The 17940-nt window shown below is 46.3% G+C and overlaps 1 protein-coding gene across 1 annotated transcript in view; it reads left to right on the top strand.

Moving 5' to 3' along the window:
• The first annotated feature begins 2741 nt into the window (after positions 1-2741).
• The window catches only part of Znf704 (zinc finger protein 704), a 72986-nt gene continuing 57787 nt past the window's right edge, over positions 2742-17940 (top strand). The window contains exon 1 of the mRNA XM_051196727.1: positions 2742-2979. Within this exon, the coding sequence (XP_051052684.1) occupies positions 2762-2979 (218 nt within the window). The 5' untranslated portion in view covers positions 2742-2761. The remainder of the gene's footprint in view (positions 2980-17940) is intronic.

Raw genomic sequence — 17940 nt, 5'->3', positions numbered from 1 at the left:
AGGTGAATGAAAAAGAAAAATGGCCGTCTTGCTCAGATAGGAAACTTAGAGAGTGGTTTGGGCAGAGACTGGATCTTAGGCATATTTTACCAATACCGGGTACAACAGTACCGACTCCTGTACTTTATGCAGGACAGCATTGCCTCGATTTCCAAATTTCTGGTCTGGGGTGTTTGGGGTTCATCCCTTCCACATCAAAGTCGCTCACTGCTAATTTGGTTGCCCTAGAATCAGTTTGATCGTGAACGTTGATCCCATTGTAGGAATACAGGCCAGTGGGTTTTAACGAGCTTAACCACTGAACAGATATCACTGTGGTCTATGGTAGAGCATTCCCAGCCCCCCAGGAAGTCCCTTCACCCCCATTTGAAATCCATCAGTGTGTCTGCTCCTGGCCTGACAGCCATCAATCCTTCTCTTGGTGCTGGTTTGCAGGAGCTACTGTAACAGCGTCTCTCCCTACTAGGGATCTAACATCTATTACTCGCTTCTGTAGTCGTTTCTAATCATTTGTAAACAGGGACCGTGCATTCAGTTGCTCCTGAAGTTCGTAGTTTGTGAAATTTCCCGTTTACTGCTGAGTGTTGAGTTTTTGTTCAGGAAGATTGATAGCTTTTGCTGTAGAACATTACTACCCCGTTTTACTGTGTATTCTTGGCCAAGAGCATAGCATATGGTTATTACATCATTGCTGTTGGGAACTTTTCTATTTGTATTTATTTGCCTTGAGTTTTTTTCTTTAAGCTCGAGAGGTCAAAAGCTACATTTCTTCTGTCTTGCACTTTAGCGTTTCCATGGGAGCCATTTAGTGAGTGCAGCTGGTCCTGGGAGAGGCATGGCTTATCACTGTTTCATCTCAGGGCTGTTGACTTAGATCATCATTAATATTTAGCTCGTGTGGCATTGCGGTTGGCAGGTGCTGATGGTAACCAGCGATCATCATTAATATTTAGCTCACGTAGTATTAGTGTTTAGCAGATGCTATTGATACATGTACACCGAACCATACACACACACACCGAAACCTCTGTTTCTTTTTATTGCTTGGAGTCTAAAGTCTCCTGTCGCAATGTAAGCTGGGAACAGGTCACTACAGAAGCAAAATTCCACCTCCCTGTCACCCACCAATGACAAGGCAGAAAGATTTATGTAGAGTATTGATTAGTGACACTTAGAATCGTAGCATTTTGTTTGCTTTCTCAACTGTAATTTTTGAATTTTTCTCCTATTTTGTATTCCAACTGCAATTCTTTCACACACCCCCAGCCTCCCCCCAGCTTCCCACCCCTAATCTACCTTCCCTGCATCTCCCCTAAGAAGAGAACAAGGCTTCCTTCCCAGGGACATTGACCAAATCCGGCATAATACAAGATCAGGCACAAACTATCACATCAAGGCTGGACAAGGCAACCCAGTAGGGGGAAACCGGCCCTTTAAGTAGGCAAAAGAATCAGACAGCCCGCTCCCCTGGTTAGGAGTGCCACAAGAACTACATAACATAAACGCAAAGGAACCAGGTCAGGCCACTACAGGCTGTCTGCTCTCTGCTCAGCTGTGACTTCCTGGAGCCTTTGTTACATGTCCATTCTCTTGCCCCTTTGCTGTGTGGGGTTGTCATCAGAACGGTTACCGCTTTAAAGCAGGCATCCAGTTTTCTAGGGCCCTTGCTTCACTAAGTCAGTGTAAGATTCTGGTGATGGCTTCATGAGCTGCAAGTAGACCAAAACTGGCTGGCCTTTGCTGTGCAGCTGGAGGCTGGTCTTCACTCTCCATCACTGGAAGGCTAAGGGGCGGACAGAGCCCCTGGGAACTCTGGGTGTTGTCCTGAGTGCTGGAAATTACCTATCTGGATAAGTCCTGTGATGGTGTACATACATATATATACCTGAGTTTTCCCTTGGTCTGGGAATTTGTCCTGACTATTACGAGAGACTCTTGCTATTATCAAACACATTTTCGTTTTACTATGTGGTTTGCTTACTGCTTTCTGTTCTGCAAATAGAAATGTTGGACTGAGGTCTGCTAAGTTTTTTGTCTAAACTTAATAGAAACAAACAAACATAGCTTGTATTTCAGGCCTGGGTAAAGACTCTTTGAACTCTCAGAGAATGGCTTGTTTTGTGTGTCTGTGAAATGTCCTCCTGGTGAGCTTATTCTAAAATATGCGCCCTTGAATGCTGAGATCCCAGATGGCTGGAGAGCCTGGCCCTTCTTACTATACTCAAGACTTGAATTAATTTGCTGCTGAATCGATTTATAAATGGCAGTTACCTTATAAAAGCTTTAACCTTAGTTTACTTTTCCCCCAATGGTTCCAAAATTGGAAATAATGGGGTTTAATTCTCCGAGCTTTGGTTTCATGTTTGTCTTAACACCTTATTCGTGAAAACTCAGGTCAGTAAGATAATTTGCCTTTGTACATTGGCTGCCTTTTTATTAAGCAGGATAATGGCTTTAAAACATAAAAGCACAGAGAACTAGTGCTCTCATGTCTCGAAAGAAAGCCATTTCTTGAGTTGGCGATGCCTTTGTTGCTGCTGTTTTGAGACAGGATCTTTCTGCGTAACCTCGGCTGTCCGGGAGCACGCCATGTAGACCAGGCTGGCCCTGAGCTGTGTTGCATCTCGCCCAGTTAAACAATAGACTAACGCGAACAGGGAGGAGAGTATGGTGTCTCCTCGCCACAGCCCGGCAGAGCTGATGTTCCATGTAAGAGTTTTTTCTGTGTTGTGTTTTGCAGGTGGGGAGTTTCAAGCGAGAAATGACCTTCACGTTTCAATCAGAGGACTTAAAACATGACTGCGGTAAGAAGCCATCTCAGCACATGTTCCCACTGGCCATGGAGGAAGGCATGAAAGCAGTGGACACCAAGAAAGCCAACCGAATCCTTGACCAAGAGAAAGAAAACACTCGGTCCATTTGCCTCCTTGAGCAGAAGCGAAAAGTGGTTTCGTCTAATATCGATGTCCCCCCAGCAAGGTAAGGGGACTCCCCACCTTGTCTGCTCCACAGGGAAATAGGCTTAGCAAGGGTTGTCTGTGTGGTTGTCTTTTTCTTCTGCGATGCAGCGGTGACATGGAAGCTGCCATAATTGAAACTGTTGTAGCTGTAGAAAAGAGTTACCGGGTCTTTGACAGACGCAAATGCAAAGACATTAATTAATGGAAGGAAGCGTACTGTGTGAGCTTGACAGCACTTGAAGTATGCTCAGGTCCTAGGTGAGGGGTTGGCAAATTATGTTTGTTTGCTAACTTTAGCCTCTGTCTTTGTGTGGACTTCGAGATGAGAGGAGTGTGACAATTAAAGAAACAGAGAAAATGGTGACTTTGTGACGCAGGCCATTGGCGACCTGCAAAGTCTTCCGTGTACAAATCATGTTCAGCGATGTCTAGTTGGTATCATGTGCATCTTCTAACCCCCCAGTTCTTCTGCCGTGAGGGTGAGAGTTGCCAGAAGTTCATGGACAGCTATCACCAAACATCTGAGAAACCTTGTTTTAGATAAGGTGGAAGGTGAGGACCAACACTGAGCTTGCATTCTGATGTTCACATGCATCCAGTGGGATACATGTGTGTGTGTGTGTGCGCGTGTACACACGCGCACACACACATGCAAGGCACACGCACACATGCACACACACACACGTGCATGTACACACACGCACACACACATACACATACATACACACACACGTGCACACACATACATGCACGTGCACACACATGCACGCACACTTGCACACACAGGCATGCTCACACACATACGCACACACAAGCACGATTGCATGATAGATTTATAGTAAAACATGGTGAAGACAGCTTGTCATGTTATAATTCTCTTTCGACTTTTTTTTTCCTTGTTCTCCTCACACACTACATCCTGACTGCACTTTCTCCTCCCTCCCCCCCCCCCCCCCCCCCCCGCTTCTTCCTTTCAGTGCTTACCTACTGGCACCGCAGGGTGTTCTTATGGCAGAGTGGGACATCCACGCCTAAACCTGTCCTTCCTGACTGTGGATCCCGCCTTATGTGCATAGCACTGCACCCCCAACACACACACACACACACACACACACATCCCCCGCGCCCCACACCTCCCCGCCACCCCGGCTACAGGGCTTGGGGTCCTCTTTGTTCATCCTCTGTCCCCTAGACTGCCCTTCTGGGGGGACTGTGAGGATGTGTCGGACGGACGAGGGAGGAATGGGTACTCTCTCTGCTTGGCAGGTTGTTTATCTTTAACACGCTCACTCGTGTTTATGCCAGGGATGATTATCATGAAACTTTGTAAGCAATTTCTTCCACGTGATTTCCGACAGCTCTGGAGGACAACAGTACCTGTGGGCCAGGACTCGGGTTTTGTGATTAGCATTTCCATTGTTTTCCGTATTAAATACAGGGCATATCTCCTCTAGGAAATTACATGTTAGTCTTACCCGGCTGCCACATCACCAGACGTTCTAAAATTATAGGCCTCTTTGTTTCCTTTAACCTGTAATTGCCAATTTTGTATATCTCTTACTTCTGCTCAGCTATTTGTTATTATTTGCTCTTCTATGATTTTTGTATAAAATATTTAATTAAGTTATTAAGAATTAGTTTTCACTGTGGCTTCTTTGTGCAATGTTTTATAGGCCCCTGGAGCAGGCAGGTAGACGCGTTAATTCGTATCTGTGTTAGGCTGGCGCATTTGATAAATGACGTGCTGGCTAGGTAACACGAGAAGAACTGTGCTTTCTTGCTCTTCCCAAGCCCTTCAGAAGAAAAGTGTCCGGAGTTCAGGACTGACTGGCATGGGTTCTGTAGGAGCCCACCTTACACACCATTTCCCATGGAGTCTTTCATATGTAATAAAAGACCTGGAGTTATTTACTTCATATTCTCATAGATTGTTGCAGGGTTTATCTTTAGTTTGGCTTTACACAAGGTCTCATGTAGCCCAGGCTGGCCTGAAACTCACTGTATAGCCAAGTATGAACTTGAGCTTCTGTTCATGGCGCCTCCCCCTCCTCAGCACAGGTCCGTGGTCTGTGCCGCCATGCCCAGTTTACGCCGTGCTGGGAGCCGAACCCAGGGCTTTGTGTCTGCTGGGCAAGCACACCCAACCCAACCACATAGACCCCCCAGCTCTGTGTATTTGTTCTTGCTTTTTGCTACGTTATTTTTTCCAGCGCTGGTCTACAGAGTGTTTCACAGATAAGATGTGCACAGAAGCTCACTGCTCCAGCCAGTGTTATTGTGAGCTTTTAAAACAATAGGGAGAAAAGTAATTGGGTTTTAAATCATCAATATGTGAAAAAAAAAAAATTCCCCACTGACAAGATATAATTTAGATGGATTAATCTGCTATGAGAAGCGCTAATTAAAGTGTCATAGTTTGGGGTCTGCACTAATACACTTGTTTTCATTGTTGCAGCAAAAATGTAATCATCATAAACATACTAACACTTGGTGAAACAAATTGCTTTTTTAATTAAATAGTCAACGAAGGAATCAAGTTATGCAGAATAATGTAATTCTCAACCATTTTCCTCTGTTTACAGTCGTTAGGTTATTTAGTAAATGCTAACTTTTGACTAAGTAGATATTTTGTCGTAAGGAAAATTAATCGCATGGTAGAAAGGAACAAGAAAGGAAATATAATTACAGCTGTCAGAAATATCTGTTGATGCCTGAGTAAATCTGGAGTGTATTGAAATGTGTTAGAATAAAGAAGTCTATATATCTGTCATTAAATATGACCTGTAATTAATGTGTCTGTGTGTGTGTGTAATCCATACGCGTATGTCGGTCTACACAATTTACCGTAACCCATTCTCCTAGTTCCAGACTCTGCTTTGGATACTCCTTAGAGGCAGTGATTGGTTTAGGCTTCTAGTGTCATTGGTACAAAGCTCCTGCACAAGTGAAGATCACCTGTAGTGTTTCTTGATATTTGCCCTGTTCTACTTTCTGTAATGTATAAAAAGGGAACTTGAAGTTTGTTCCCCGTAGTTCATACAATGAAAACAGTAGGTGTGCGTTTAACTGTTTTTCCATATCTCTAGGGAGGGCTGTCAATCCTGTCCAACCTGGATCCCCGTGACCACTGCTGGGTTTCCTGATTTTGTGTCTTGCCTCCGCCAGCAGGGTATCTATCGAGTCCCTGCTGCTAGTGACCTAGAACTTGTTACTTGTTAAAGCATGCATGGGAGAGGCCCCCCTCCCCAAGCTCATAGGGCAGCCAGCCAGACAGATGGGTGATTGATTAATTTGACATACCCATTTAAAAGCCTGCTTTTCTATTACTGGTGTCCCTTTGAAGACAGAGACAGTGGAGTAGAGAAGTTAGAAACTTCAAACCTGCGGTCTGCTTTACACATTATTATTTTTACAAAATGCCAGTTTTCTGAGACCTGTTTGAAGGTTGCTGTTGTCAGAAAGTATAAGTTATCACCCCAGCTGTGCCAAGCTTGGCCACCCGAGAAGCAGTAGTCAGGCAGAATTAAGCAGAGCACTAGTTCAGTGGGGGAAATGCTTGTGGAAGGAGAGCAGGAGAGGGTGGCTGGACTCTGCCGGCAGCCGGCAGCGCCCGTCAGCAGAGGATTACCTTGTACTGTGTCCTGTGTCCCGATCTGGGCTCAGGGCAGCATGTGACGGTACAGTAGATGCTTTTGGAGCGCAGCTGAGCTCCCGGTCTGTCAGTGCTGTTCCCATGGCTGACTGTCCTGCCTGGAACACTGCCCTACTGTCTCTGCTGTGGGGGCTGGTCTCTGACATCATTGCCTGTCCGTGCAGGCCATTCACAGCCTTTCTTGTGCCAGAGATCCAAGCTTCACATGAACAGAAGCTGTAATGGCTGCTGGTTCGAGCGTCCCCAGAGTCGTGTTTGGGTCACAAGAGGACAGGTGTCCATTGTGAGCCACCCCAAGTGGACATCGACGTGATAGGAGAACCCCTTGCTGTGGGGCCTGGCCAGTGTGGCCTGATTGGTTTCTTCTGGGGGAGCAATAAGGACTGTTAGATTTGATTGGGAATTGGAGTGCTCTGGGTGTTTCTCATTATCCCACGTTCCTCAGTGGATAAAACTAAACCTAAGAGAGGGAGAGCAATGGGAAAAAGTGAGTCGATGCAACCGTGCAGGCATCAGTCTCTGAAGGACCGAGGTCTCTGAAGCCGTAGTCACGTAGTGGGCTCACACACCTCGTTACAGAAACCAAGACTTGGCCTCTTCCAAAAGCAGTTGTGAATCGTGAACAAGGAATTTAGCCAATTTTAGTATGAACCCTTAAATAGTTTCAAGTTCTCTCTAAGAGAAAATACAAGCGTCATTGATCTTTATAGAAGGCTGAAGTCTTTAAGCATGTAGACAGGAATTTGGTAGTCATGTCCAGGGGTTTCATCTACATTTTGGCTATAACAGCACTTTATATTTTGAATGTGAAGTAGCACCCCTTCCGCGGGTGGGACACGTTTTCTTTGTCCCTTGTCAGCTGATGGGTTCTTGAGGCTAGAGAGTCGGGAACCCGATCATGCTGGGTTATATTGGTTGTGAGACATTAAGTGGTCAGAAAGATTTCATAGATGGCAGTGCTAGGCATTCATTCGGAAAGGTCACTGTGGTTGTGTAGAAGGGGTTAAGTGGGCACAGGGAGGCCATTTCAGGATAGCACTGTATCAGAGCGGAAGGTTTCCTGCGAGTTAGGACTGGAGAGAGAGAGTCAAGAGGGAAGATAGGGACAGATGAGCTACAGTGTAAATTAGACATGAGGCTACTAAGTTGTGAGAGTAGAAAACAACTCTGACCGATTGAACAAGGATACATCTTATCTTTCTTTTTGTTTTGAAACTATCCAGGGTCCTGGGGGATGCTGGAGAGCCAGGTCAGAAAATAGACAGCTGGGTGAGTGGACAGCCATCCACAAATGGGCTTTGGGGCTTCTGAAGTGAGAGGCGTATGTAAGATATTCCATAGACATAGGAGCAAATCCAGCCACCAGGCAAGGTGTAAAAATGGCAGATGCTACCGTTAGGCATTGAATTCCCACTTCATAAATGAGTGGAAAGACACAGGAATATCAGGGGACACATAGGAGAACATGGAGAATAGATGGAAATCTGTGGCACCATGGGCTTTTTTTTTTTTTTTTTTTTTTTTTTTTTTTGAATCACCATCACCAGTGTTTATGGGAGAATGTTAATAATTTATTGTCCTTGTCAACTCTGATGCTGTAAAGTATGTCTACAGTCTTGATATGCAATAACACTAGCTCTCTACCTAACCTCTAAACAAATCCAGCAGTTAGGCAGACACTGTTTGATTATCTAGACCAGTGGTTCTCAACCCTCCTAATGCCACAACCCTTTGACTCAATTCCTCATGTTGTGGTGACCCCAACCGTAAGATTATTTTCATTGCTACTTTATAACTGTACTTTTGCTACTGTTATGAATTGTAAATATCTGATATATAACCCCTGTGAATGGGTCGTTCAATCCCCCAAAGGGGTCTCAACCCACAGGGCATGGGAACCACTGATCTAGAGCATGGTATTTCTTCTGTTTTTTTGCCAGACATTGCCTTTTCCAGGGTGCTAATGGTTAAATTTGTTGGACTTCACCCAAACAGCAATTACAATTTGCTTATGCAGAGTGATAAAGTCTAATTATAACCCTATTGCCAACTAACTCTATTACCCAGTTATATAATAAGGAAAAGAGGAAAAATTAACCCCAGCTATTCCCAGACCTAAGGGCAGCACCACTGGAAGAAAATAAAAGTAATCATGGGGCCAATTGCTCTGTGAGTGCATGTATGCATGTGTGCGTGCATGTGTGTGCGTGTGTGTGTACTCCGAGAAAGGGTCTCATTATATGGGCCAGGGTGGCCTCAAACTCAGAGACCCTGCTGCTTCTACTGGGGAGGAGAGGAATCAAAGGCATGTACCACCACATCCCTTCTCGTCCATCTTTGAGTTCAAAGTTAGAAAGTAACATGTAACTCTGTGAACATGTTCTCTGTATGATGTGGAAAAGCCCAGAGCTAACTTCTATATTTCTAGCATTCCTCCAGTGTCCCTAACGAATTTGGAAGGGAGATAAACAAGCTTTCTCTCATTTATTTATGATTTGAGGTGGGGGTCTTCCTCTGTAGCCCAGGCCACCCTTAAGCCTGTCCCAGTCCATCTGCCACAGCCTCCCCAGTACTCGAGTAACAGGTACGAGCTGCCATACCTGGCTTCAGAATTGCTGTCTTTATTTCTGAATCTCAGTTAAGTCTACCCGTTCCTGGGGGAAATGTTTAATGTTTCATATACACGAGGAGCTTGTCAGGTTCCCTCTGTAGCTAATATGAGACCACCGAGAAACGCCACTTTAACACTTTCAAATGTTTTTTAAGCACATTTTCTTTAAAACAATATATATTGGGAGAACAGAAACATAATCACCATGTTGGAGAGATGTTAATAATACTGTGTGATTTGTGGCTCTCTTTGGTCACTGACACAATCTGTATAAAGTAGAACAAACATCATCTTCTGGAAACTCCTTCCTCTCCACCCCTCAAGACAGCGAGAAACTGTTGCCTCTGTTTGCTGTCCAGAACCCGATGTGCTGTGTGGGGTCCGTACACATCTCTCCCTCCCAGCTGGGATGAGGATGCTCACCCCAACCAGCGGGTCAAGATTAGCTAGGACAACTGCTTTCTAGTGACTACCGTCACCCACACGGAGTCAGAAACTTCCAGGAAAGACTAGAGATCTGAAACTATACTAGGAAGGAAAGTCGTTTGTGCCTTGCTTCTCACTTGGGAGCAATTCCACTGAGTAGATGGGTGTGGCTTCGGATTGCTACTTTAAAATATAGCCATCTCTTCCTGCCACGTGCTCACAGATGGTTTCTGAGGGTTAAGCGCAGACCTGTTGCTGCAGACCTATTGCTCACCGGCAACATCGAGGAAGCTCCCAGATGACATTTCCCTTTCTTTTACCAACAGCAATGTCATTGATGCCACGGATATCACAGATGTGGGCTTCTTTTTCTCATTCTGGAACTTAAAGCCCGTGCTTTGTGTGACACACGTCACCTTATGAATTTTGTGTGTGGGGAGGGAGGCAGAGTGGTTAGATAGGGTGGGGTGTGTTTTAAGAACTTTACACGGCTCCTGTGCTCATTTTTAAACATAGCGTCTTAATCCACCGTTTTCCAATAAGTGCGTAGTATAGCCATTATTCACGAGTACAGAATGCGCCAGCTGTTGAGAACTGCGTTTTGAGTTTGGAACATTAGGCTCTTTTCTCCGGATCAGACCGGTAGTCATGAAGCAACATTCATTGTAAGGGGGTGGGACTTTTCATGCATCACTTCCAAAACGCCCTGTGTAACTAGTAAATCGTTCCGTGGAAATGTGTCTGGTGGGAAATGGGGGACCTTCATCCAAACCTCTGGTGACCCACTAGCATGGGGGCAGGGTGGACCCTTGCATGGCCTTGTGCAGATGACAAATGGGAATCTCCCACTGCTCTCAGGAAGGCATCACCCTCCTCCGTCGTACTGTGGCATGGTCTTCATCTGCAGCGCTGGTTCACATGGAAATTTGATGCGGCGCTCACCATCTCCTTACACAAGCTCAAAACGTAAATAATCGTGTGATAGTAATAGTTGGATTCTTTTACCTCCACTCTCCCCTCATATGGCCTGGCAGCAGAGATTTTTGTGCTCTTTTTCGTTGCTAAAAGGCAGGTAATCAACAATATATTATAAGCAGTATACTACGGTTTTCTGCTTTGCTTTTAAGAGTTGTACTTGAAGGGCTAGGGCTCAGTGGTAGAATGTTTGCTTTCAAGTGATCAGTGCCGTGTGTGGCTAGTGATGACTGTGGTAACCATAAAGCCTGAAAGGGAGGAGATATGGGCGGATTTGCCATTTCATCCTCACTTACTGCTTAACCCAGAGATACCAGTTTCTCTCTTTTCGTTTCGTCTGCTCCAACACACATGAAGAAAATGTTTCACCTATGCTAGTAGGAGTAGAATTCTCTCTCTTGGTTTTAGTGTATGAGGGCTGGTAGGGAGGGGGAGGCGTGTCTGGGGTGAAGGAACACTCGGTTCACTTAGAGTGGTTGGAATTAAATATCCTTAGTTGGAAGTCTTCAGCAGATACTGGTGTGGCCCCTAACAGGTGACATTTTTTTTGTGTAATTGTTACGAAGCTGTTTGAATTCCATCTGGATCAGAGGCTAAGCAGGCATCCTCCCAATTCTGGTTCTTAAGAAATGACCCTTGCAGAAGTACATTTGCTTCAGGCTAAAATCAAGGCACCACACGTGTCTGTTTATGCTTTTTCTTTGTATATGTCAGTAAGAAAAGTCAGTTAATGCATACAATTTTAAAGCTGGGAAATGCAGCAAATGTAAAGGGCTCCCGAGTTCAAGGGCTTTATTTGGTTAATAGCTTCTATTGTTAGTTTCAGCATCCTTTAAATATTAGCTCTTCCAACATTCTGGTTAGGGAATTTAGGGATAAGGCTTGAGAATTCAGACTAACTTGTGGTACTTAGTGATAACTATTCAGGTGATGTCCTTTGATTGGCATCATAGCAAAGTGCTCCGATATCCTGTAGGGTTGAGACGGTGGGAAGGAAGAATAGGCATGGGTTGTCACAAAGAGCAAAAGAACAGTTGAGAAACGCCTGTGGGAATCTGGGAGATGCTAGAGAGACACCTCGGCAGTTAAAGGCACTGCTTCTCTCTCAGAGGGTGCGGGTTCAATTCCCAGCACCCACACGGCAGCTCAAGACCGTCTATAACTCCAGCTCCAGGGGATCCGACACCTTCACGCTTACACAGTTGCAGGCAAAACACCAATGCACGTAAAAACAAGTCTCTCAAAAATGTTTATAAATCTGGGAGAAATAACAATGAAAACTTAATCAGAACAGAAACTCCCGAGGGTGGACTAGTTGGGGAAAGTGGTTGGTGCTGCTAGCTAAAACGACAGGTAGGAGCAATCCAGAAGACAGTAGGTGTGAGTGGTAGGAACAAGGGTCGGGGATGTGTGGGCCCGGTGAAAACACAGTTTAGCAATGCTTCTTAGCAAAGGCTGGAAGACTCGGAGAAAACCAAACAGGCAGCGAGCCTAGTTACAGAGAAGTGTGCAGACTCCTTCAAATAGATGAACGGTAGTGTGAATGCTTGCGCTTAGAAGTGCTTGCTGTAGTAAAGTATTTTAAGTAGCCACCTGTCCAGAACTCCATATTCATGGATTGGCCCCTGGTGATGCGGAGTTTACATGCATACCTCCATCTCTACACAAGGAGAAGAATCTGCTTGCTCCTCCTGCCTGGGATTTAACTGTGTCTGACGAACATTTGCATCTTGAGTGGAAGTCGTGACCTTAGCTTTTCCAAAGTACCCCTCCTCGGATAAAACTCCGTCCCATAATAGGTTTGGTTGATTCTGCTGACCCCGTCTAAGACACTACAGCTGGGAAGGCCCGTATGCTCTTTCCTATGCCCATTTGGCTGTTGTGTTTAAGATACAGGAAGTGTGGCTTTGCCTGCAGGACGTGAGACTCCATCAAGTCCAGGTAGAAACTTGAGTCTGTCTTATCTGGGGACCTGCCGCACCAGGGTGCGTGGCCTTTCATGGCACGACTTTCATTTTGGGCGACTTTCTGTCCTGACGTGCTCAGAGTCTCCTTGGAGAAAGGAAGCTTCTGCTCTGAGCTTCCGGCCAGGGAACCTGCCACCTGTCTCGTGGCACTTTTCACCGAGAGGGACACTCGTCTGCAGTCAGAGCTCAGCAGTGCCGTTTGAAGGTGACAGCGATGATGGCAAAGGCTCAAAGGTGGAAAGGAAGGCAGCCCCAGACGGAAGCCCTGTGTGGTGCATTGCTCTCTGTAGAAGCCCCGAAGCCCAGTTAGAACCCTTGGGCAAGGAGGAAGAGTTACAAATGAAATCAAGCCTGGGAAAACCTACCACGGTCAGTGTAAAAATAGTGTGATGCTTAATCTGAAGGATGAAGCAGTAGCAACCTCCTACCCCGTGTGTGTGTGTGTGTGTGTGTGTGTGTGTGTGTGTGTCTGTCTGTCTGTCTGACGGTCTGTCTGTCTGTGTCTGTGTGTCTGTCTGTGTATGTGTCTGTTTGTGTCTTTGTGTGTCTGTGTGCTTGTCTGTCTGTGTGTGTGTGTCTGCCTGCCTGTCTGACTGTCTGTGTGTGTGTGTGTGTCTGTTTGACAGTCTGTGTGTGTATCTGTGTGTATGAGTGTGTGTCTGTCTGTCTGTGTGTCTCTGTGTCTGTGTGTGTGTGTGTGTGTGTGTGTGTGTCTGTCTGTGTCTCCTGTTCTCCCGTATCCTACCTCACTGCTTTGAGGCAGTATCCTACTTTCTTCTTCTATTGCTGGAATAATATACTCTGACTAAAGCAAGTTAAGTGGAGAAAGTCTATTTGAGCTTGCAGTTCCGGTTATGGTCTGTTGTTCGGGGAAAGAATAGTGATGGCAGGAGCTGGAGGCCTGCCCTGTGGCTTCTGCAGTTCAGAGGCATTCATGCCACAGAGGAGGAGAACTGGGACCAGGCTCTAAAACCCTACCCTGCCGCCACCACCACCACAAAGCTCCACCCTGTAAAGGGTCCATGATCTTTCTAAATAGTGCCACCAGATGGGGCCAAAGTGTTCAGACACACGTCTATGGGAGACATTCCACATTCGGCTACAACTGAACCCGGGTCTAGGCTGGCGGATAGCAATTCCCAGCTATCTTACATTTCTCCGTCACACACTGGCGTTATCAGTGTATATGACCACACCCAGCTTTTTATGTGGGTGCTGGGATTTGAACTTACATAGCACACACTTCTATCCACTGAGCTATTTCTCCAATCCTACTTTGTTTCTTATACTTACGTCTTAGGGACACTTGAAACAACTGAACAAACTAAAATTTCATGGAAGGGGCCAGAAAGATGAAAAGAGCCAGAAAGACGAGAAGTTTGTTGTGAGATTGTGTCTCCTAGGGACGTCAGAGTCACTCCTGAACCCACAGAGTCTCACCAACATGGCCGTCTAAAATGACCTGAAAAAAGGTGACATCGGTAGACATGGTAACACGGAGCAGCTCGTGAGGTCTCAGCCCGCGGCGATTCCAGGCAGCTTTGGAGCTCGGAGAGTGGGAGAGACAACTTCTCAGGGAAGAGCACACCAGCTGGTTATCCAGCGCCAAATGGTCAGCCCAGAAAGCATACACGCAAGTGGCATCTTGTTCATGTACTCGGGAGCATACACACACACACACACACACACACACACACACACACACACACACACACGTACGTGAGAAAGGAAACTGAGCCACGGAAAAGCAAACAGTAGTTTTACGTTCAAGTCTTGACTCTCCAGGACTTAGTTTTCTCTGGAAATAGCATTTCCTGTGACTTAAGCCATCGGGCCAGGCGCAGGCCTCCATGATTCCGGAATCCAGTGACTTGGTACCTGCAGCTGAGTCGGGGTGAGCTCCCCGGTCAACTGAAGGCTGCAATGCAGTCCGTCAGCAAGAGCAGGCCTGTCCTCACTCCAGTCTGCTCTCACGCTCTCCAGAGCTGCGGCCTCTCAAAGCCTGATGTGCCAGAAAAAACCGCCTAAGGGGTAGAGTGGGTTCCAAGCTGGAAATTTCCCTAGAGGTGACCAGCCTGTTAGTTGATGGGTTGTCAGCTTTATTTCGTTCCTGCTTTCTTGAGTGATATGATATTTAACTTCTATAGTTTTGTAAGTTACTTAGGGTTCCATCACTAATATTTTGGGGGCTGTGGGTGGTGATAGGATCTAGCTTGGGTGGAATTTACTAAATGGCCCAGGCTGGCTTTGAACTAACTCATGGCAGTCTTTCCAAGTGCTAGAATTGTAGGCATGAACTTCCACTATGAACTCTGCTTTAGCATTTTAAAAGACTTGTAGATCTTTATCACCTCAGTAACTGAAGTGCTGATTGGAAATAACAAATTAGAGCCGGGCGGTGGTGGCCCAAGTCTTTAATCCCAGCACTCCGGAGGCAGAGGCAGGAGGATCTCTGTGAGTTCCAGGCTACCCTGGTCTACAGAGCTAGTCCCAGGACAGCCAGAGCTGTTACACAGAGAAACCCTGTCTTGGAAAAACGAAACAAAGAAGCCACCAATAACAAAAGGAAGAAGGAATTAGCCCATAGCCGTAGCATTCTGATTGCATCCTGTCTCGTCTGGTCTCTGTCCGAGTTACTACTTAGAAGGGAGAAATGAGTGAATGAAAGCCCAGGTGTGGTGTAGGCGCACATACATGCCCATTGTTGCAGTTTGGATGTGAAATGTGAACGCTCCGTCTCCAGCTGTCGTAGGAGGACCGCAGAACTTTTGGACGGTGGGGTCTACTGCTGGAAGTGGGTTGCTGGATGTCACGTTTCTGCTGTGACACCTGGGAGCCTTACCTTTCCTGCCTCTGTGCTTTCCTCTGTGTAGTGGATGGCACCTTCCCCCGCCAGGAAAAACAAGCCCCACTTCAGTTATTCTGCCTCAGTCACAGCAGCCCAGTTGAAGTTTTCTGCCCGATGGCCGGTTACGCATTTTCGAGGTAAGCATGTTCTTGTCCTCTGACAACGTGGCAATAGGTTGTCTCTAATACTTAAATTATGGGCAACATAAAATGTTAGCAGCTTCATATTGGTTCCAACTTTTTGATAATGCTGTTACTAGATAGCACCCGTCAATTAGGAAGGTTGACGGCAGGTTCCCAGCATATATATACTAGTTAGCTGTCTGGTTGGGTGTGACGAAATATTTGAGCAAACAACTTGGATGAGTAAAGAATTACTTTTAACTCACACTTTGAGAGGGCTTAGTCTTGTCACGTGGGAGCTTGGGCAGGACTTAGGGTGGCGGGAATGTGTGGTACAGGAGCTTCTTCATGTGACTTTGAGCAGAAAGGGGAAAGACAGGAGCCCGGGACAAAGCCCGTTCCCGAAGCTCCCTCTCCAGATTTTTCCAGAAGGTCTCAAAGTAATACCACCACTTAATAAGCCAAACACTCAACACGTGAGCCTACTGGGGAGCGTTCAAGTTGAAATAACACTATAGCTGGAGGTCAGTTTTTCCCAAGGAACATAATTGCGCTTTCCACGTAAGGAACACACACGCATAGCAGCCACATGAATTGCTTTCGGTGTGTAGCGAGTATCGCCACTGTCTCCACACCATATTCTGTCCACAAGAGGCATTTGGAGGTGTGCAGGGGCCACGGTCCTGCAGTGTGCCGACTTCTGTTGAAGTCCAGAGTACCCTCTCTGAGGACAACTGTCTTTGACAGTTCGAGATCAGAGAGTCCAAAAACGTCAGGCCAGGCAGGTAGCAGTCCAGTCTCCGTGCACACCTGCTGACCGGATAGAGTTGATCACTTTTGGAGACCCTCCCATTCTCTCTAATGAGATTCTGATTTTGAGATATTTTTCTTTAAAATGTCTCGCATGTAAAATAAACGGCTGGTGTCCAGCTGTTTACCTGTCTGGAGCGCGCTTGTCCCATGGTGCTTTTTGTAGTTTAATCTTCAGTGCTCACAGCCCCAGCTCCTTTAGATAACACTGGTAGGAACCACTTCCCCAATGGGACCTCATGCACGGGGTCCCCAGGAAACTGAGACAGGAGAATCCCAAATTCACATGCTGCTGGGCCACTTAGTGAGATGCTATCTCAAAAGTAAAAAGTAAAATTGAAAAAACAACAATGGGTGTGTGTGGTGGCATACACCTGAGATCGCGGCTCTGGGAGGACAGAGGCAGGAGGATTCCTGTGGCTTGACTCGTCTGTAAACTAGTTTTCTAGAATCTGTGAACTTCAGCTCAGCCAGAAACCTTGTCTCAAGAAACTAAGGTAGGGTGTGATGGAGAAGACACTTGACATTGACCTCCAGTCTCCACATGTGTGCACAGGTACACCCTTCCCACATGTGCATATGAGCGAGAATTTACACGTATGTGCGTGCACATGTGTGCGCGCGCACACACACACACACACACACACACACACACACACACACACAAAGAGTGCTTAGATGTAGCTCTGTAGCAGATCCTGAGTTCAGTTTCCTGTCCTTTCTTTCTCTCCCTATGCTGCGTCCCCTACAACAAACCAGACGACTAATTTCCAGGCCCCTTTCTTTCTGTCCCTCCTCTACTGCTTACAGTCCCATTACAAAAGTAGCATCTGCATGTTTTATTTTAACACAGCAATGCCCAGTTTACCGAAGGACTGTGCACATAATTGTACTGCCAAAGAGTATGCTGGACTTGAATCTGTCGGCACATTGTGATGGCACTGGAGACCTCCATCAGCTCCGTCTCAACACACAGTGGAGACTGCAGCTGAAGCATCCCTGGGGCCTGCAAACACTTTGCAGCTACAGCAAAGCCTCTTCCTCCTGAAGCTTGTGCTTTTGTTGACCCTCTTTGAACGTAGATGCCGACCGTTACATTTGTCCTAGTTAAACTCCATCTCAGTATTTGGAGCCCTGAGTTTGAGCTTTGCTGCCGTCTTCCTGATCTTCGAGCTGCAGAGGGTTTCTGCGATCCCTCCATGAAAAGTATCTCCACGTTGGTAGGGGAGGCTTGTGAACAGATGTGTTCCAGCTGCTAGCTCGAGGCTAGAGATACAGAAGGGAGACAGGGGTCATTCCCCCAGGCATGGAGAAGACCTCTGCCCATTCTCGGTACCTAACATTCTGGGGCCACAGCTCACAGTCTAGCATAAAAGTCATTTGTTGTTAATTATACCGCACAAGCTGATGGAACTGGAGACTACCTCTGTCATTCCGTCTTCTGCATCCAGACAGGGTAGTGGGATGTGACTAACGGAAGCCAAGTTTCCTCATTTGAACCAGAGTCTTGTAATATGCTTTCCTGATTCTGTTCTGGCACGATAGTCCTTGGTTTAAGTGTGCAGTGTG

The sequence above is a fragment of the Phodopus roborovskii genome, unplaced genomic scaffold (assembly GCF_943737965.1).
Source record: "Phodopus roborovskii unplaced genomic scaffold, PHOROB, whole genome shotgun sequence".
Lineage (NCBI taxonomy): Eukaryota > Metazoa > Chordata > Mammalia > Rodentia > Cricetidae > Phodopus > Phodopus roborovskii.
This window is presented reverse-complemented; position numbering and strand designations above follow the sequence as displayed.